General features: G+C 35.7%; 2 protein-coding genes across 9 annotated transcripts in view; one reads left to right on the forward strand and one right to left on the reverse strand.

The window, feature by feature from the left end:
- Positions 1-4,737: 4,737 nt before the first annotated feature.
- On the reverse strand, positions 4,738-9,579 carry dusp19a (dual specificity phosphatase 19a). Its single transcript, XM_079821357.1, has 4 exons — positions 9,169-9,579; positions 8,790-8,836; positions 8,548-8,700; positions 4,738-7,809 (listed from the first exon to the last, which is right to left on the reverse strand). Exons 1-4 carry the CDS (start codon positions 9,389-9,391, stop codon positions 7,591-7,593), a joined length of 642 nt encoding a protein of 213 aa, XP_079677483.1. The 5' UTR covers positions 9,392-9,579; the 3' UTR covers positions 4,738-7,590.
- Positions 9,580-10,953: 1,374 nt separating this feature from the next.
- The window catches only part of nckap1 (NCK-associated protein 1), a 61,790-nt gene continuing 50,083 nt past the window's right edge, over positions 10,954-22,660 (forward strand). For 4 of the 8 annotated variants that reach the window (XM_079822228.1, XM_079822225.1, XM_079822229.1 and 1 more), the window contains exon 1: positions 10,958-11,279. In XM_079822228.1, the coding sequence (XP_079678354.1) occupies positions 11,172-11,279 (108 nt within the window). In that variant the 5' untranslated portion in view covers positions 10,958-11,171. Of the gene's footprint in view, positions 11,280-22,660 lie in introns of all 8 variants that reach the window. The other 4 variants (XM_079822231.1, XM_079822230.1, XM_079822226.1 and 1 more) reach the window with 4 other exon arrangements.

The raw sequence follows: 22,660 nt of genomic DNA on the forward strand, positions 1-22,660 counted from the left end.
AACGTTAATAATCACATCCATGAACATGATTTCTGCCCGAGTCCTATCCCGATTATTTTCCACAGGCTATGAGGTGAAGAACACAGTCATGTCCCAAGATTCTGCGCTCAAACTTGCCATCATCCAACTACGCCTTTGTTTTGAATAGGCGACCTCTAGTGGACGGAAAAGTTACATAGTGCAGCTTTAAAGTCCTCATGAAATCAAAATGGACCCTATTTACTTTGTTAGCACACATTACAGGTCCTAGGGTGAACAATTAATCAGTGCAAGTTAATACACAGAAAACAATAGTTTGTCGCGGTAATCTTTAATCAAAATCTGAAAAGTTACTTCCGGTCTGGAATGGCATTCCTTCTCGGATGACATCAGTTTGACGGCTTGGGTTTGAATATCCTTAACCACCCTCCAACCGTTAGTCTGCTATGAACGAGAGATGGAGAGGAGGAGCGTTGAAGTAAAACCCGGCCCTCTATTCAATATTCCGTTTCCCTTGGAAATACAACACACAGCACTGAAGAAAACCCAGTTGCTACTTCCGGTTCACTGGGACTTGAACAAAATGTGCGATATTGAATTTGAAGATACTTTTTTGGAGCTGCGCTACTATAGCTAACAGTAGATTTGTGTGTAAGTTACTAGGGGTCAAAGGCTGGAAAAACACTGAGAAACAAAGAACGCTGCCAGCACTTATGCTAATCTAACCACCAACAGCTCTTCAGTGTGATTGTGAAATAAAGAGGCTGAATTCATTCCTCTTAATTGCTCTTCATTTGGCTATAAGACAAAATCTTTAATTGCTTTCCCCGCAGCCATCCAGCACGGTTGGCAACCAAAACAACAGGGAGCAAATTAGCCAGAATCTGCAGCATCCCAATCGACAACGCAGAGAGGCCTCGTAATGAATTCCACCGGCTTTGTTCTGCCCACTCAACCCCTTTACGTCCAAGGGGCTTGAAATAAAATAGTAAGATTCAAATCATTATAATGCATTCTCTAAAGAAACAAGACCTACGATGACACTCTATTTAATACTGTACACGGGTTGCCATGACAAAGACAGCAGCGAAATACTGGCCATGTCATGTCATTCTTGGAAGTGCATTAATATTCATATTGCTCACCTAGTGTTTTGCATGAGTGGCCCATGTGGCCACATGTACTGTAAGCCTATATGAAATCTGTTCAACATGAAGTTTGAGTACATTTATGGATGTAACCTATTACAAATAAAATGTACTGGTTGAACAAGACCAATAAGAACACTTCAGTTCAGAGTGAGAACACTTATATCACTTAGAAATCTTATATCAACCATTTTTACATTTCTAAGCTTTATGTCTCATTCAGTTTGATTTGACCAATTATTTTCCTGAAAAAAAGCCAATTAATTTTTTGGGTGTGACCACTAATAATTAATTAACCAAATGTACCTTTTGAAGGCTATTGGAAACTGAACTAATATTGGTTCCCAACCCAACAGTTCATTTTGAGGATGCATGTAAATCTAAGACAAATTTTGTCCATAAATTTCCACCTAAACAATTGTCTCTGTATTTTTTCAAATTTTACTATTTTGGTCTACAAATGTGCTTGGAATGGATCACATTGTAAGGTCACACTTAAGATTAGGGTCCTGTTTTTACTATTAACTATGACTTTTGCCTCAATAAACTCCTAATTACTGCTTATTAATAATTAGTAAGGTAGTTAAGTTTAGGTATTGGGTAGGATTAATGGATGTAGAACAAGGTCATTCAGAATAAGGCATTAATATGCTTTATAAGTACTAATAAGCAGCCAATATCCTAGTAGGCCTAATGTGCATGCTAATAAGCAACTAGTTAATAGTGAGAATTGGACCCTAAACTAAATGAACATTACCCATTATAAATATTGAGTTTAGCGTTTGCTGATTAAATCCCTGGTGAATAGATGAGGTCTAAAAAAAAGACCTCATATCTGGCAAAATCTTAAGTATGATGCTTATTCAATGCTTATTCAGGGTTTCAGAGGGGTCAACTTTTTAACGAATTCCAGAAAGTAATTTGCCTGTCATAAAAATAGTGCAGCCAAAGTTCTCTTTTGTGGAAACTAGTACGGTTAGCTAACCCAGATTGACGTTTTAAAGTCGGCATGAAACAGAAGTTGTGGTAGCGTTTTCTTCCCTGTTGTGATGTATATCTGAGTGAAACAACTTATCGAACAAGATAAAATAAAGGGCGGGACTTGACATCGTCCATAGGGAAATGATTGAATCGTTGGATGGTTGTGGTTTGCTATTGGTTGATTTCATGTAAGTGACAGGTTGTCCCGCCCTCACGCAAGTCATTAAAGAGCTGGGAAAGTATTTTAATAAAAGATTATGAGGGCACATGAATTAAAAAGTAATAATACTGTGCATGGATAAATAATTTATAATAAATACTGCAATATTCCAAACAAAAATAAGAATAGTCAAATTTGACTTCATGGTGACTTTAAGTATATGATCCTTATTCAATGAGTTTCAGAAGAGTCAACTAAAACGAATGATTTCTGGATAAAACTTTATTTTACAGTCCAGTTTCACGTGTAGGCCTACATACTAGCCTACTTACTGTAGTAATGACACTAACTGGGTAATAACTAGTAATAACCTTGAACCTACTCCTAAACCTAACCTTAAGGTACCACTACTTGTAAGTACACTACACGTACTGTAAAATAAAGTGCAACCGATTTCTATTATAGTTTTGTGTTGTGTACATCTATAATAAGAATATAAATTATGAGTATGACTAGACCTACTTGTAAAATTATGAATACTTATATTTTGTCGATGTTTTGTTGCCACTAATGTGCCTAATAGCCTAATATGGCACTAATGTTTCACAGCAATTAAATATGAATGAATTATTCTCTGATATAAAACAAAGCTTTGATAACTGTCACTAAAAGTTAAGCTGTAATGCCTGACATTATTTTATCCGCCTTGAAAGTTAACAAACAAAACCGTCATTGGACCATGCCAAACTTTTCCTCAGCACGGACAGTGTTGGAAACAGCAATGAAACTCTCATCACTTGCCTCCCTCAGTGATGACAGACTCCCTCTGAACTTCCCGGCTGACCTTCTGAACTGAATTTTTAATAACCCGAGTCTGGCTCTCGATCGGGTCCCGGTTCGCTCTGCCGTCATCGGACTCTTGGGGCTTCACGGTCACAATGTTTCTCCTGGAGAGCTTGGATGAGAAAGTGCCCATGTGGAAAAGCAAATCCCCGAGTTTATCAACAACATGGGAGATAGAGTTGAAGTGACGACAATTGCCCATAGAGTCTCCCAATGTTTTTGAGATAAGTCATCTCAGTTGACTCATTATATCCTCATGTAGGCAGAAGTCCAGTTAAAAGCGTATTCGGCTGACGTGCACGCCCTGCCAATGTGTATTATAAATCACTAACACAGAGGGCGCTACAACCCCGCCTATTCTGACCAGTGGAGACGTTTAATAAATAATACCAGGGCTCTCAAGTTTTGAACTGAGTTCAGAGTGAGATTTTGGCGACGGCAGCAGGGGTTTGGGTGGGGGTTCTGATCTGAAAAATGACACTAATTTGTATAAATAAATAAATAAATAATAATATTTGTATTTAATTTAATTTAACATTTCTGTGTGTGTGTGTGTGTGTGTGTGTGTGTGTGTGTGTGTGTGTGTGCGTGCGTATAGTATTAGTTCTTGCATTTCTCTATTTCAAAGAAAGATGTCAGGGAAGAGGTAAATTAATAATCCATAATAATTTGGAATATTTTTTTGCAGAATTTACTGTGTTGTAAATATAATTTATTCTGAAGCAATAGTCTCACCAGTGTTCAATCAGATTTGAGATATTTAAATCTGCATATCTTTTTGATATTTTTACCTTTTATGAAGGGCATTTTCCCATAATCTTATTAAATATAGGCTATGCTTCAGTTTTCATTTTATATACTTAAATTTGATCTATTAATAAGACACTGTAGGGCTGTTGTCAATCAAATTAAATAATTTACACTGAAAAATTCTATGAGATTGTTTTAAATATTTTTGAATATAAAATTAAGAATATTTTTGAATATACAATTAAGAAATGTTGGAAAGAAAACACTAAACTAAACCACCAGTAGGTGGCAGAATGTAAACTTTGTTGTTGCGGGAATATCTAAATCTTACCCGGATACAGCAATGCTATTTTCTGATTGGCTGTTCGGAAGCTGTATTTTTTATTTGATTGGCTGGTGCGTGGCAGGGCCTTCTGAGCTCTATATGTGGAAGTCACTTGATTCCTCTAATAGCAGCGCAATTTGGTGGACATTATCCTGGAAATTTCTCTGCGTGAGAAATACAAGGTGTGGCGTGTGAGCGTGTGAACGGGTTGAAATGCGTGTGTCTCACGCCCAATGCGTGAGACTTGAGAGCCCTGTAATACACTTCCATACAATATGCAAGTTAGTCTATTTTAAACATTTTAAATATATTTTTTTTTTCTGGTAAAATTGTATGCAATAATCTAAATAACACTTACCTTTGAAAGGTTAATAAGCAATTCCAAACATTTTTCCATTCAATGTGTTAACTAAAATTCTCTCGGTAAACTATATTTATGGGGCAAGTGTAGTTTAAAGACTGAATACATTTAATTAGACTGAAAGTTTAGTTAAAGGCACAGTCAAAAACACAGTTTATAAAATAAATATACAGACATGCAAAGTATCTTTATATATACACATTTTATTCAATATAATACATTCCACACATTCATGCTTTAACATCAAAAACAGGCTCGGTCTACACCACAAAATCCAAGTTAATAAAAAAAAAGTCACAATTTGATGACAAATTACTACCTTCAGAAAATCACAACAGTGACATTTAAAAAACACTGTATTACTATGGAATCTATGGACAAAAACATCAAAATATATAATGAAAGTTACAAAATTACTAAAGAAAATAAACTACGATTTGATGTGATGGGAATACTTCAACTAGTCCCTCTCTTTTGGTTGATATTTAAGTTACTTTATTGCACAAAGATAGCTTAACATCCCAGATGCTAACCAAGGAAGTTAAATTTGGGTAAAATGACCTAGGGCTACTATCAAAGACAGTGTTACTGAATATAATAAACTGGTTTAAGGACAGAATGAAAAAAAAAACTAAAAACGGACATGGATCAAATCCTTTTACCAAACAGATGAAAAGGCTAAATGTGAGCTGTGACCACAAGATGTCACTATCAGGAAAGAAGATTCTAAACGCCTGACGATAAGATATGAATTTATGATATGGATGATTACTCACTGCATTTTAAAGGATACATTCTGTTATGCTTATGTATTATGATAAGAAATGTATACCCCTTAGAATGGCCTTTGAATGTGAATTCTTGAAATTGAACTGTAAATGAATTTACGAAATTACAAATATTATGGTATATTGGGGATGGGAACTAATGCAATCTCTTCTGTGATTGTAGTGAATTTCTTTGTACTGCAATTCAGTGAATTCGTCTTTCTGTCATTATGTTTCAAATTCCAATTCAATTCCAAATCTGTGGAGCTAATTTTATTCAAATTCCAACTTACAAACTAAGCCAGTTTTGCCCAGTGCTGCACTCTAAAAATGTCCGTAAACATAGGACCAAATGTACTGTATTAATATGAAGGAATTTTCCGTATAGATTTTTTTATAGGTGTTTTAAAATTATAGGTGTTTAGAAAATTACCAGGACAAATTGTGCTGTGCTCACGTCACTTTTTTGTCATATTCCCAGCTAACAATAATTATGCTAATGTTCCATGAACAATGTATAGATAATGTTTTTGTGCTAACATTTTGAGAACAGATGACTTTGAACGCATGTTCTGTTAATGTTACTGGAAGAACGTTTGTTCATAGCTTTAAGAGAACTTTGCCAGAACATTAGGGAAGTTCTGAGAATGTTCCCTTTTAGCTTTATAGCACCTGTAAAACAATGCAAAAGTGTGAGATCAAAGCCACATATGAGACTGCAATGGAAGCACTGGTGGCTTTAAACCACCCTCATATCATATATTTATTTTTTGTGAACGAATGTTCAAGACCCAAAAGACAAAAAAAAAAAAAAACTCCATAAAAGTATATTCTATATTCTAAGCGTTGGGTGAGGAGCAGACTATATGAGACTGCAATGGAAGCACTGGTGGCTTTAAAAGAGCAGTACACCAACAAAAAAAAAAATATTCTGTCAACATTTACTCACCCTTATATCATATATTTATTTTTTTGTGAAAGAATATTCAAAACCAAAAAGACAACAACAAACAGTCTTCATAAAAGTAGTGCATATTCTATATTCTAAGCCTTGGGTGAGGAACAGACTGAAATGAAGGTTATTTACCAAAATGCCTTGAAAATCTTACTTAATAGCCATGGTCTCTATTCACTTTAAGGTAAAGAGCAGGTTAGACATTCTCTAAGTATCACCATTTGTGTTCAACAGAAGAAAGAAAGTTGTCACACTTAATATTAGGTGTTTTTAACTACCATGTACTTACATCACCAAATAAGTCCAATGTACTTATTGTGTTCATGTTGTATTGCCAAACACTTTTGCTGCTACTGAGATGGGATACGGGTAAGGTTAGGGACAGGTTTGGTGATGGGTAGGTTTAAGGGTGGGTTAAGAGGTTGCGAAAGGGTCAACAGCGTAATAATAGATGTAATTGCAGATGTAATGACATGCAGGTATTTTTAAAATACATGTAAAAACATTTATGTACTCAATAAGTGCATTGTATCAATTATTAATTTTAAAGTCAAATCAATTGTATTTATATAGCGCTTTTTACAATGCAGATTGTTTCAAAGCAGCTTCACAGTGTTAAACAGGAAAATAATGCAACAGAATTTAAAAGGCATGAATGCAATGCAATGATACATGCGATGTCCTACCTGCCTGTCAACGTATGTATTTTCATACCTCACATCACGTCATCAAATGTTTCATGATACGAGTTAGACAGACATCAGTCACCGAGCACCGCAACCGAAACAGCAGCCATAGTTCCTCCTGAACCAAAACAAAGAGCTTATGCTGCGTTCACGCCATGACTACTGTAATTTGGAAGAGATGGAAACCTGTGATGTTACACTCTGAGCAGTTTGTGAATCGAGGGTTTCAATGGCAACACTATCAACGCCTAAATGAATCTGCAGCAGTCAGGGGGTCCAGGTCAATTTGTTCATTATTATTGTAATGTTGTGTGCTTTGAGACATGAGGTAGTTTGACGCCGTCTCTCGTCTCGTGACGCTTTGCAAACTCTGCTGTGTGTGTTCATGTGTTTTGAAGAAGGCGTGGCTTTGGAGACGCTCTGAAGGGAGGGTGGGATCTCATGTAATTGCTTGCAGCGCCGAAAATGTCCTTTAAATGTTAGTACATAGTAGTTAAAAACACCTCATATAAAGTGGGACCAAGAAAGTCGTAAAGTTCTAAAAAGATGTGAGGATGAGAAAATGAAGACAGAATATTAATGACGTGGTGAATTATCCCCTTGAACATTGAGCGGACGCAGCCATAGAATAATGTTCAATCATAACCCAAACCGTTTGCTTGTGTAGCATCTTGTGGTCTGAAGTTTTTCAGCTGTTCCATGAAACCTGGATTTGGACAAGAGGCCGGTCGAGCGGATTTCACCAGTGCAAGCGTGTCACCAAACGCCTGATTTTCCTTTAACATCAGATATCCAATGACAACTGAGACAGAACGCGAAACTCCGGAATTGCAGTGGACAAGTACAACTCCTTTCTGAAGAGAAAAAAGCAATTGTTCAGTCAGACAGCAGGGAAATAAACTGTTTCCAGAAGCTACTAGAATCCCTCTATGGAGGCATTTAATTTCACATCATTACATACTCCATTAAAAAGCATGTAATTAATCCTATGCTAATTGCAAGGAATCACAAAATTGCAAGTTACGGGTGAGAGAACCACTTTCCGCCGAGTTGAATAGAACATTATTTGATTAACTGAGCTGTTGTTTCCCTTTGCATCAGACAACATAGTAAATTAGGTGACGGAAGGTGCTACGCTCGTTTTACAAAGGGATGGAAACTTATTTCCAGCAGCCATTGTAATCATAAACCTTAGAGAATTTGAATCATGAGGCAGTGTCAGGTTAAGGGTGACTGGCGACACTATTTAGTAAAGAGGTTGTATGACAAACAATGGCCCGTTAGTGATATGATCTTTCTACAACTTGCTGAATAATGCATTGTGAAAACTCAGCATCCATTATTCAGCACGCCGCACGGTTACCTAGAATAAGAGGGTTAGCCATTGGATGACCGTGCCGTATATCACATAGGCCAGGCGCTAAAGCCCAACACTCAGGAAATTATATACTGAGAAAATGAAATATCCCTCTTTAAATTCCTGCCGGACCTCCATACATTGGTGTTGCATCATGCAAAAACAAATGAATTTGTGCAAAATCACATGATATTAACAATGTAATTATGACTAAGAAACAAAAGGCAAATGTTACCTCATCTTTAGCCTGGTCTATAAACTGTGCACACTCCTTGATATATGAAATGATATCTGTGTCAGGTAGATCCAGTATGCTCAGAGTCTTATAGATGAACAAGTCAGGAAAGGCATTTTCCACACCATACGCAACATTTAATATATGTGTGACCTGAAATCAATGCAAACACATTATAAGTCATCGTCATATACATTATAACAAAATACTACAATAATAATAAATTCAAGAAAGCACATTACCTTGTATTTCCTCAAAGTACCAAAGTCATGAGCGGCATCTTGTGACCCTGAAATAAACATAATAAATTAAAAATCACTACTTATATAGAATATATAAAATTCTATACATAATATATTGCACTATTAGAATGAATATTTTATCATTTTACTTTAGATAGCTATAACCTGAAATTAAATGTTCATTTAATGCATTCATTATGTACACAATACTGTATATACAACATTAAAATTAGGCCTGTACAATAACATAATTCTATACATAACATTTTATACAGATTAAAATGCTTATTCCAAATAAGCAAACAGGCCACATTGAGAGGTTTTACATATTGTTGCTAGGCTACTTTACTAGTGTCAATTGAGAAGGTCAACTACTCACCAAGCAACAGATATGGTTTAACATATCCAACCTGAAGATCCCAGTTATTATCCTGAACATATCCACATGCAGTTTCAGGCTGTACTGTTTCCTCGACCATCTGTACAGTGGAACCTCTCCATGTCTCAATAATCCGCCTGCCGCTCAAAGTCGTTACTCTGGTGCATTGTTTCCGCAATTTAGTTTTGGAGAAGGATTTTATTTCTTGGGCAAGCGACTGCATCACATTTGCGGCGGGGATGTCCCAAGCAGAAATGTCAAGGCTCCGAATCTTAGTTTGTGCTGTGAGACTGTTCTTCACTCCCTCCCTAGTAATAAATGAATGCCCGTCTAAAATTCGGTGACCTTGATACCACCTGAAAACTGAGAAGATTCATTAGCGCGCCACAGCATAATTACCTGCGGAAGATCAAAACAACAGTGACACCCAAAGGAGAGAAATATAAGTGCGTTTGTTTACCTGCATCAGTGAACCTGTTTAAAAAGAGTATTTCCAACGTATAACATAACTTATGTCAGTGATTTTAATTTTGAAAACGCTGTTGATAGCTAGTTACAGGCTAAAGTAGGCTATAGCCGATATTGTTTAACACAAACCTGAATGAATGAATGAATGAATGAATTCACGAAGCTTCGAAACCTTTGTGAATACTTGTTTCCAATCAAATTGGCAAAGTCACGTGATTTCAGCAAACCAGGGCGCTTTGTTACGTCTTGCTATTTCGAAGAACCTTGGTTTCGAAACTTTTAATTTATTTGCTTGATTTTGCTTGTATTGTTTTTTTAAGCCTGTTGTTGTTGTTGTTTTTGTTGTTGTTGTTGCTATTTATTGATATTTGTCATCTATCTCTCAACTGTATCGTTTTTTTTAACTGTACTGCTTCATTGTTCTTAATAACAATAAAGAGTTCGTCGATACAGGGCAATGATCTGGTGAAGTCATTCAGTTTTACAATGTATGATTTTAATTCGTTTTAATAAACATGCGTATATAATGAAAATTGAGTGATAGTTAATTGTTTCTTCCTAATTGGCCTAAAAACCTAAACCTTCCCAAAACATAGCCTTACGAAAATGAACCATGGTTTTACTACAAACCCCCCCCCCCCCCCCCCAAAAAAAAAAACAAAACAAAACATGGTTATTATAGTTAAATCACGTTAACCACAAATTAACCATGTTTTTGCAACTCTAACCATTGTTATTTGTGGTAAAACTGTGGTTAGTAATCAATTAGCCAAAAAAAAACATGGTTACTAAATTTTTCTACAAAAAAAACATGGTTAATTTTCGTACGGTAAAACAGGCACTACAAAATTATAAAAGGACACAAATTATGCAGAGACTTCATTTTAAAGGGTATTCAATTATTTGTATATTACATTTAGTGCATTACGCTTTCATTAAAAAAAAAAAAAAAAAAAAAAAACATTTACAGCTGATTTGCACCAGCCTGTTTCGCCAACATAATCGCTTCGAATTTAAATATTTTGTGAAGCAAATGGTTCAATTTATTCAGAAACTCGCATCACTAATAGTAGCTATTTATCAATCTTAGTTTCTCTCGGTTAAACGTTTTATGATGCATAAAATCTGAAGAAGAAAAAATTCAGAAAATATTGGAAAACTGTTTATGTTTGCATTTATGTGACATGTACCAAATAAAGCATAAGCTTAAAACTATAAAATCCACAGAAAATAATTCAGACAACTACATCTTTGCAACAACTAGGGCTAGGCTAGTAACATCAGCATGATGGGGGCGGAGGTCCTGCGGAGCGCTCTGGTCACATGATGCAGTGACGTCGTTGCCGGAAGCAGCCTCGTTCTGGCCGTCAGGGCAACACCTAGAAAAAAAATACATCCCCGACGAGGCGCCTGAAGCCCGTACTATGGGCGAATTTTAACACTAAAAACCAGCTAGATTTGGCACCTTACCCTTTAACACTACAGGAGGAATCCGTTGGGTTGTGATTTAGCTCGTTTTAACGGTCGTTTGAGCCATGTCTCGGAGCGCGCTGCAGCCGAGCCAGCAGAAGCTGGCGGAGAAACTGACGATCCTCAACGACCGCGGCATCGGGATGCTCACGCGCATCTATAACATCAAGAAGGTGAGAATAAGCGCTTCATGCATGTGTGTATCAGAGGACCGCAGTAAACGCATACAAATACACACACATACACACACACACGGGGTTGATGAGGCCAGGCCCTGATTGAGTGAATGCGTGCGTGTGTGAGCGCGATCACAGCCATAAATCAATGTTTACGTTGTATAGTGCATTAATGTCTCATTTGATTGATATTTAGTACAGGTTAGTGACTTTCCAGGGGTCGATCTAACCTATAAAAATAACGGTGATTATAATGGTGTGATTAGGATGAGGATGGCTGTCCTAGTTTTACATCCCCTACGACCCTAGAGCAGATATCATGCTGTACATCTATATACTGGCTCTGTCTATTCAGGGTCAAGTGCACAAAGCTGTGATTGAGAAGGCCTGTGAACATTGTATGTCCAGACTAGAACATCACCGTGACCCAGCTTTTAAAGCACTGATAATGACCCATCTATAGAAGAGGATAATCCAATCCAGACATCTCAGCCCTGAAAGCTGCAGTTTCTACAAAGATCTAATTGTGGGTATTGGTAGCAGCTTGACAGTCCTGGTCAAATTCAATCTTTCAGTTTAATATCTAAGTGGGTGTGTTGAAATCATCACACCCGAGCCCTTTCACTCGTTCAGCTGTCATGCCTGAAGTCCAGAGCATGTTTGACAGATGTCAGATCTGTAGGATTCTGAAGTGGTGGTTTGACACTTGCGTCCCTGCAGTATTGTTCTTTTATAATTTCCCTTTTGTTATCGAAAGGCGAATTTAATTGTAAAAGCAGTTGTTTGATTTTTTATTTTTAGCTGTAATATAAAAAATCATTGATCTGTGATTTAATAGTCAGAGACACTTGGGATTAGAGCTGCACAATTCTGGATAACTTGAGAATCATGATTTTAACATTGTAATAGAAATCACAATTCTGAATAGACAACTAAACAAAATAACATAATTGACTAGAGGTTCTGACAAAATGTTAATTGCTTGACTCTATTTAAAAATATTTAATTCGAATTCATTGTTATTATTTTCAATCGGATTGAAAAAATTGAATAGATGACTCACTGATTTCACTTGTTTCATTATTGGATAATAGAGGTCGACCAATTGATCAGTTTTGGCAATTAATCGGCACCGATAACCCATTGCTGGAATAATCGGCAAAAATCCATTCCGATAGTTTTTCCGGGTTGCTTCAATTGCTGGAGCGGCTGAGAAGGGTCCGCTGTCAATATACAGTACGAGAGCGGCCTCTAGAGGCGAAATGAAAACTATCACTTGCGTCTCGTGGAGTTTGTTTTGACACGTGAGACTGCGCGCTGCACTCTGCATTTAAAACAGACAATGAAACGGTATGTTTACAGTACACAATTGTACGTGTTTTCATATCATTATAAAGTCATTAATTTGTTGACTAGATGCTGCGTTAGTGGAGAACAGCAGTGTGTTTGCCTTTGAGGCAGAGGATGCTTACATTACTAGTACCTCAAGCGGTTAAAACAATGTGATGATAACACACAAGCCCGACCCAAATGTTTAATGTCACGATTGTTACCATCTATTTGCATTAGTTATATCCAGCTGGTTGCTTTTTATGCATTCGCTGTGCAAACATAAATCAGAAACTCATTTGATTTCAGTTCTTTTTTTATCTTCACTGTAATACATATTTAGTTTTTTTGATTAGACACATAGTAGGGGTGTAACGGTACACAAAATTGACGGTTTTGAAGTCACGGTTCGTTACGGGCTCGGTACAGCATTTTTACAAGTTTTGCTTTTTATTTATTTTTTATTAAACAGTGGTTTACTGAAAAAAATTGTTTCTGTCCTTAAATGAATTCAATTATAAATAAAAGTATCTTAAACAAAATGCTGTAAACTATATAGAGAGCCCTTACTTGCACATTACTATAATATTAAAGGTTAACAACAGAGCCCAAACTATTAGCCTAAATTCAGTTGTTATTTATTTTTAGATATAATAATCAACATTCAAATAACAAATTGTATGCAAACATGTAAACTTCACAATAGGCAGTTTTTGCATTAACTTTTAAATCTAATTATAAAATAGTTTTTTCTCCAATTCGTTGTTGAAATATAATAATTTATACACAGTGGCTGTCATTTTCATGACACATATCATTAAATAATCAAGACATCACTAACAGGTTAACTAGAATATAATTAATACAGGCTAATATAGTGCATATATTTAGTGAAAGAGCTTATTTCTCTAGTGAACTAACAGCTGTGGACACTGAATGACGTCTGAGGTAAATGTGATGCTACGTGACATTGTTTACAAGCTGTTTTGTCTTTCCGCCATTGAAACACTGATTGAGCGATTACACAACATATGATACGTTTCAGTAAGTTGTAATGTATCCTCAAAATACCTTAATATATGAATTCATGTTTATTCTTTAGGAAGAGATGATCGCGTCGTGCTGCCACTTGAATTGACGCCTATACAGTCACATCACATTAAAGATTGTCAAAACTGCATTTATTGTTTGAATTTTGTGATAAATTGGACTGGATACTCAATATGTTCGTGTGGGAACTCGGATTGAAGTGTGTTCTGCACGTAAAACAAGCAGACTGTTAACTGTTAAAGATTGCATTCAGAACCGTTCGGCACCGTACCGAAACCCCTGTACCGAAACGGTTCGGTACAAATACGTGTACCATTACACCCCTATCACATAGACATGCATCTAAAATAATAAAGTGTGAGAGTATGCATACAATTTAGATGTCTAATAATTTCAGTATGGTCTTTGTGTAGGCTAGATATTTAAGGAGGCTATTTTTAAGCATGACTGTTTGGATTTATATGAAATAGTAACACTTTACAATAAGTTAAATGAACTAAGGTTAATAAAAGTATTGGTCATCATTGTTAATCTTCAACATTTACTAATACATTTTTACATTTTAAAGTTGTATCTCTTAACATTAGTTATGTTTATTTAGTTTTTGTGTTATGTTTTTTTATTCAGTATCCATTTGAAAAACTATCGGTTGAAATCAGTTATCGGCCAGGCGGTCCTACCTAGTCATCGTTATCAGTAAAATCCACTATCGATCGACCTCTACTGGATAAATCAGTGTTTTTGAACTTATCTCTTCAATATTGATTCAATGATTCAGTGAGACATTCATTTTTTAACCTACTGACATAACAATGTAATTTATACTATCTTTATTTGAAGCGTCAAGTTATTATCAAAAGGTGATCTGCTCTATTTTGATCGCTACCATCGACATCAGTGTTTATATCCGAACTATAACCTTTCATCCCAATACTGATAAATTGAATTATTATAACACAGAAATAACAATACTGTGTTGTTGAAAAGACGGTTGAAGCGGTTTCATAATCATACTTATACATGACAACTGCTCTCCGGGTCAGCGGGAGCACAAATGCTGGTTTGAATGTTCATTTGTCAAACGTTTAATAGACACGGGCGAATTGCTGTCATTTAGGAATAAGATCGTGTAGGTGTTTGAATCGAGATCACAATCTTTGAACAAATAATCGTGCAGCTCTAATTGGGATTATAGGAAATTAAAACAACATAAACATCACAGACCCACTCAAGAACATGTCTGGGTCATATTTCACCCCAAAATCAAAAGATATAAAAGTGTTTTGCATTAATTTGAGACATTATTTTCATGGCAATTAAGCAGATTTCCCCTGCAGTAAATGCGTATATATATATATATATATATATATATATATATATATATATATATATATATATATATATATATATATATATATATATATATATATATATATTATATACACACACATGTATGTATAATGGAATACAAATTTACCACTTTTGACCCACAATTAGACATAATTGTCCATGTTACCAACAAGCCGTGATCGTTATTGTGTTTTGACACATTTATACATTTATAACTATTTAAAGCATTTATACCAAATAGCATTGTTTCAATGATTTAATTCTGTTTTTATATATATATATATATATATATATATATATATATATATATATATATATATATATATATATATATATATATATATATATATATATATATATATATATATATATATATATATATATATATATATATATATATATATATATATGCATACATACATACAAACAGTATTTTTATTTGTAACATTGTTTCATAACTTAGGTTTTCAAGCAATTTGTGATTTTTTTTACATTTGTGGAAAAATTTGTGTCCGAAAAATTTGATTGTTGAATTAAATTTGAGTGCTTATGTAATATTCACTGCGGGGGAAATCTATGAGAAAAAAAAAATAAACATGTCAAATAAACAAACAAACTGATGCTGATAATCTGTATAATTGTGTAATTATGATTTTGTCTGGTTTGTATGTTGGAGTACCACAAAAAAAATATACAATATAACCCTACCATGAAGTAAAATGTCCAGACACATCACACTAATGTGAAGATTGCAGGGAAGTACTTAAATGTCATGAAATAATGGTCTTTATTTTCGTAAAGTTTTTTTTTTCTTCTCTTAATGTTGGGTTGAAATGTGAGCATCTTACACTTTCAGCACTCAGCAGTCAGAGGGCTTGAAATATCTTCAATCGTGCAGGCATCACACACAAAGTAAAGCCTGTCAGTTCTAGTCGGTATGTTCAATGAATTTTTTTTCTCTCTCTCCCTTTGCCAATGAAGCCTCTTCTAAGGTTTTTGATAAAGGCTTGGCATTGATGCTAGCCGTAATGGCAGCAGTCCAGATCACAACAGAAAGTGGGCTAGTGGAGGACCATCGCTGTTAGCGTTTTTCCTCCCTCTGGCCGTGAACTCACTCAGATATGTGATGTGAATTCATCAGTGTGTGTGATGCCCGTTTAGAGCGCAAGAAGGTCTCTGGAGTGCCGCCTGTCTCTCCATGCCCACTGATGTCACTCTTGTGTATGTCTGACCTCGCTCATTCAGACAAGTCACCAGGGGGTCAACCCAATATTAGTCATATTCTGTCATATTCTTTTGATACTCCCATGCACCATATCTATTCGGAATACAACACAGTGGAATGCACTGTGGGAAACTTGACCAAACCAGTTCAGTGTTATTGCCCATTATTTCATTTGGCATTTTTTTCTGTCAAATTTAGTTGAGGGATTGCTTTTCCACAGGACTAGAAATTGGAAGACATGCTTTTGGTAGTCCTGTTGCCTAGCAACTGGCAGGCATTGCATTGAGTGCTGTAAGATCTACGTTGTTTTCTGGTGGATACAGAGAGGGAGTTAAGATTTTAGATAACATTTTATGCTGGTTTGATTCTGAATTCCTGAAACGGACATTTTTATTGTTGTTCTTTCTGCTTTGTAATGTTTACTATCCAAGCCAATAGGATTTGATGTTTGTTTTTCATGTAGGTTTTAACCTTAAGCTGACGTAACAAAAATGACCCAATTTAATTGGCAATTTAATCATAGAATGATGACTGACACTGACTTTGTTTTAAACACAAGTTGTGCTAAAAGCAGTTTGGAATTTGTTGGATTTAGCTGCCAGTAGCATAGAGGTTGGTAGCAAAAGTGTGTCACAGGAAATGACAGCAGAATCCTTCCATGGAAACAACCTCAGGAAGTGCGCTCTTATCTCACAGTGTGTTTAGCTTGACATGAAATCTTCAGAGACCCCTTTTTCACCAACAGAATGCTGGTGCCAAAGCCAGTACCCAAACCAGGAGCCATGCTACGCACTTCCACCATAAGCCAGAAAAATGCAAGAAATTGAACCTACAAAATGTTAACCACTAGCTCAACCACACTCAAATCCAACAACTAGGGTTGGGTACCGAAACCCTATATAACCGGTGTGTACCGGACCGAATCTGAACGCAGATTTCGGTGCCTCATTTCGGTGGCACTTAAATTCAAACGTGTTTTCGCGCTTTGTCTGGCGCCGAGCCATAGACAGACGCACTCAACGCTCGTCACATATCACAACTATTCAGTGTTTTCAACCACATAATGTTTATTAGGTTTATTCATATCAGATACACATTATATAGTAACTATATAGTTTACTCTATTCATCTCCCAGTTCAGCGGTCACTTATTTTCATGTATTTTGTGATGTAAATCCGACAGATCCGATTCTCTGAGTCGCAAACTAACATGGCGCCGCCCATCGCGCAGTATAGATCAACTAACACACATTCACTCACACATATTTGAAAATCAGAATATCAGATAGTTCATGACATAGTTAACAAGTTTGTGAATATTTTGAATAAAAAAGAAAAAACTAAATAAACCCGATACAGCTGAGCTGTTATACAGCGCTATTGTGGCAGCTGTGTGTCATGTGAGAAGCACGACGCGTCGCCATGGAAACAATAAGGCGATGCCTTCTAAAATATTTAGCCAGAGAATATGGTCATATTTCTGCAAAATAAAGCTGAAGCTTGAACCTGGTTTGTAGCATACCAAGAATACACACTACTCCTGTTATCACTGTAACTGTTATTTAGAGTTAAATTAGGCCTGTTGTAGTTGGGTAAGGTGGCTTTAGTTTTATTGTGAATTTGTTTAGTAAATTGTGTTTTGTATTTATTTATATATTTAAGTATACTTTAAACTGTAATAAATTGTTCAATTGAAATAATAATTTTATTATATTATTCTTTAATCTCATCCACCTCGTTTTGTGGCTCTTTTTTATTTTTTAAGTATCAGTTTGGCACCGGTATTGAAAACAACCCAAACGATACCCAACCCTACCAACAACCAGCTAGTCGATTAGTGAGGTTAACTAAATATATACAATATTTTTTTTGCATCTATAGATATATCATACACCTATCCCAGCAAGCAAGAGTTTTATATGTTTGATATGGTATTATTATACATTGAAAATCTTAAGACCCCTGCTTTCTCTTTCTTTACATTAGGGCTGTGCATTGACACAAATTCAATTTTGATTCACAAACATGTGATTCGATTCAATTAAGTTTGTTTGGATATAAATCAGGTACAGTATGTCAACTTTCTCAAGGGAAATAAATCTTTGAACTAATGAGGTAAATATTCATTTACTATACTATAATATTGAAGGTTAAAATTAACAACTGATACAAACATTTAAATTACAGGTTTTTTATAATAATGTTATACTAATAACATTAAATAATTGTGTTCATAAACGATTTTTGTTTTTTTTTATGTATGCACCGATCATGATTTTTCATAGCAGATTCTGATTTTTTTTTCAAGAAAATTGGACGATACCGGTTGCCGAATTATTTTTCTTTTTTTTCTTTGAGTAAATGTATTTGTTGTATATTTGCTCTATTACAGGCCAGACTGGCCTTTAACAAAAAATAAATATCTGTTGCCATTTGAAATTATAGAGACAACCACTGCATTCATGATCCAAACAAAGATGCTACACACATGTAGCAGGAGCAGTTGTTTTTGGTTTAAATTAGATTGTATTATTTCAATTTCATTTGCTCTTTGCCTCCGTCTCCGGTGTGTCCCGTCTCTAAAAGCCAAAATAAAAAAAACTAAATAAAACTAAAACCTTGGGGTGTAACGATACCTTCATGCCATGATTTGATACATATCATGATACTGAACTCACAATACGATATTATTGCGATAGTCCAAATCATATGCAAAAAGGTTAACGAAAAATGTACTGTTGATAAAATTTTTACGTTTGGTATTACATGGGGGGTGGAAATGATTAGGCTTGGATTTGGTGCTGAAAACCCAATGCACAGGACAATGGTGACACCAGAAGAAATATATTCATGATTCTGTGAAAATGAAAACACATTTATTTTAGACGATTATGCTTGCACTCTGTCACCGACTAGATGTATTTAAAATAATGTAGGACACTTTAGACATTTGGAATTATCAGGACCCATATATTCCTCCATTGCATTATTATACATTATATTCAACATTATATAAAGTAGTTTAATGTAGTACTGACACTAAAACTCTGTAAACTTGAATGTTCTTCTCACACTAGTTGTATCGGCACCAACATCACTTTGGTGGAAAAGGGGTAAGAGATAATAGAAGCTGTTATATGCAGAAAATCCACATATGAAGTTATAAGGAAAAAAAGTATGACTTTTTTGATAACAGTTCAACTGAGTTCAAATGATCAAGCACATTTAGTGCACTACTCGATGAAGTGCTGTACCATCTAGTACTCTTACCTGCTATTACTTCTGATTGAAATGACACGGATTGTTCAGCAGAATGGATTCAGTCTGAGATCAGTGACGGTCAGCTGTTATTGGCCTCTTTTAATTCTGTGCATGAGATGATTTGATGCATTGGAGCAGATAATAATGACATTTTTGTTTGTTTGTTTGTCTGTTTTGTTTGTTTGCTCGCTCTATTTTTGCAGTGTGATTCTGTTCGTCATTCCTTAAGTTCAGATCTGTTTTCAGTCATTTTGTGAACATGTTGACCTTGGTTCCCTTTTACTTGCATGGATTATGTTTCTTTGACTAATCACAAACTTCCTAGTCTTTTCTTGAACATGGACGTGAATTCTGAACTCAGCCCACAGTGTTCCTGCTCCCGGAGGAGTGAATTCTGCATGGTGTCAATGTTAGCTCTGGGAACGACTGCCTGTGTGACCCAACTGACCCCTTGCGTCCCTCCTTAGGACCAGAACCAACACACTAACCGGAACGACTTACTATTAGTTCCCAAAGCTAATTTGTTTTGAAGTGAACATGCATGGTAGACTTTGGAACCTGTGTTTATGTGTAATTTTCTCTCTTTCTGTTACAATGCTTCCCCCAGCAAGGACAAGTTTGGAAGGTTTGCACAGCTTTTCACCTTCCTAAAATCTCAGTCCCCCCCTTCCCCCCCGCTCTCCTTCCAGTCTCATGTCCCATGATCTTTCTGTACGCAACTCACAAAAAAAAAGGCCCTTCCCAAACTGTAGCACCAGCAGGACTCTTCCGTTTAATCTTTCTTTAAACAGATTTATTTCTGTTTCGTTTTGATTGTTGTTTTGCGATCTGAAACGTCTGCCAGTCTTACAGATGTTGAGTGGTGAGAGCTGGGCGGTATAGCAAAAAAATTATATTTCTCAATTATGACGTCTATATTTACGGATGTGTTCTGAAATGGCTTAAGTATTTGTGAGCAGAGCAGCCATCATTTTGACAGCCATTAATTTTTTAGATTCAAAATATTTATTGCAATTAGTAAAATACTGATTTAAAAAAAAAAACTAGTTTGTTCTATACTACAAACAAAAATGAATAGTATTTGTTATGTTATGATCAGTGTTGGGTAAGTTACTCTAAAAAAAAGTACTAATTACTCTCTAAAAAGTATTGCAATACTTATTACTAATTACTTTCTAAATTACAATACAAGGATAGACATGAATTTTTAAAATAAAAAATGTGAATTGGCATTAATTATTCTTGATATGACCAAAGTATTTAAAAGTGAGGTTATGTTAAAAACATACATTTTGATTAGACATGAAATTTTGATGTTAAATCCACTAATGTTTTATATAGAATTGTTCTATAGTCTATACATTATTTAATGCAATTACATCAGAAATAACTGTAATACAAATTAATTACAGTTAATTTTAAGGAATCCCTTAGTTTACTTTCTCAAGGGAAAAGTTACACCCAACACGGCATTACTGCATTACACCCAACACTGGTTATTATGATGGATACATTTCTTTAGGCATCATAATATACAATAGGCCTGTAAAATATTAATAGGCCTGTAGATGATTAGTTTACGAAAATAGTTTGAATAGTCGAGATGGTCAACCTTCAAGAAATTGTTTTCTAGCACTATCCATTCAATTTAGCCACAAAATAATGTGCCAATTGTAATAAAATAAAATAATTCTAATATAGGCCGGTTCACGAATATCGCCCAGCCAGATATGTTACTACAAACCTTTGCTTACATTTGTTGGGGTAATAGATATTATTAGTGCATGCCGCTTATTTTTATTTTCCATTTTTTTCCCTTATTTGTTTGTTTTATTTTACCATCCTCTTTATTTTCAGCAAGTTTGCTTTTAACTGCAAAGCACCAGTTGGATGTCAGTAGTACGATAAACAAGGAAGAACAAAACCAGCCATTTTTGAGGCATAGTTTAGATTCTCTGTGGGTTTATTTATTTACTCCTCTGTGATTGGCTGTGTTAAATTATCAGTGGGCACAGGAGTAATTTAGCTAATGTAAATGTAATGTTAGTGGGTTTCGTTCTGCTACCCTGAGCTGATTGCCGGTTTGCATCATTTCCAGGGCCTGCGTGTAACTCCCGTCAGTTTGCTAGCCATGCGGTGTCTTTTTTTGGGAACGACCTAATGGGCTTTGTAAAAAACCACATGTTGTCTTACAGCACCCAGAGCCTCTGTGTGTTGCCGTGCACACTGGAATGGTCTTGAGGTTTGATGCTGCGTTAGCCATAGGTGCATGTAAAGCATCATGTAACGTGTCATGTGACCATACACACTGCCCTGCCTCAGCTGCACGTCCACTGACGCGTTCCAGCTCCTTCACTCTGTAAGACACTCACCTCTTACAGAACAGCCAGCCTATCAGACTCACTGTCCAGCAAACCCACCATCTCTCTGTTGCTCTCTCTCCAGGACTGTTTCTGATCATACACTGCTGTCCGTGTTCCACTAACTGCTCTCCAACTTCTCACGCAGCACCTTGTCCATTTGAAGAGCATTTTCAATTCTGTCCTCTCTCTTTTCCCTTTTTTGTCTGTCCTTCCATTAGGGTTGGGAATCCAGAACCGATATCATTTTTATAACAAAATAACAATTTAGCTAATTTTTTTCTTTTTTATTTCTTAATTGAATGTGAAGAGAACGACAATGCTGAATTAAATATGATACTAAAAAATAAATCAACACTCATCTTTTCTATTTCGCCTGGTTGTAGTTTGATTCTTGAACTCTTTTCTACTTGTTATTTTCCTGGACGGTTTAATCTAGGGCTGGAACTAACGATTAACTATTATTTTTCCCGGTTAATCTATTGTTTATTTTCGGAAAAGTCAATTAATCCTTTGGTAATAGTAAACGCAACTAATATATGTATGAATTTTTACCTAATGATACTATTTATGACAGTTTATTATTTATGACAGTCTATCTATTTATTAGGCCTAATTAGGAAAGCTGTTTACTATGACTGCATTCACAGTTCATTAAGGAGGTTAAAGCAGACGCTTGAATTAGAGCTTGGATCGGGCTCAAAAAATCAAGCCCAACCCTACCCGAGCCTGTGCACGTTGTGTCTGAGCCCGGCCCGACGCATTAACTGTAATTATGAGCCAGAGCCCGATTTAAACCCGAC

Source organism: Gobio gobio, assembly GCF_949357685.1.
Source record: "Gobio gobio genome assembly, chromosome: 7".
Classification (NCBI taxonomy): domain Eukaryota; kingdom Metazoa; phylum Chordata; class Actinopteri; order Cypriniformes; family Gobionidae; genus Gobio; species Gobio gobio.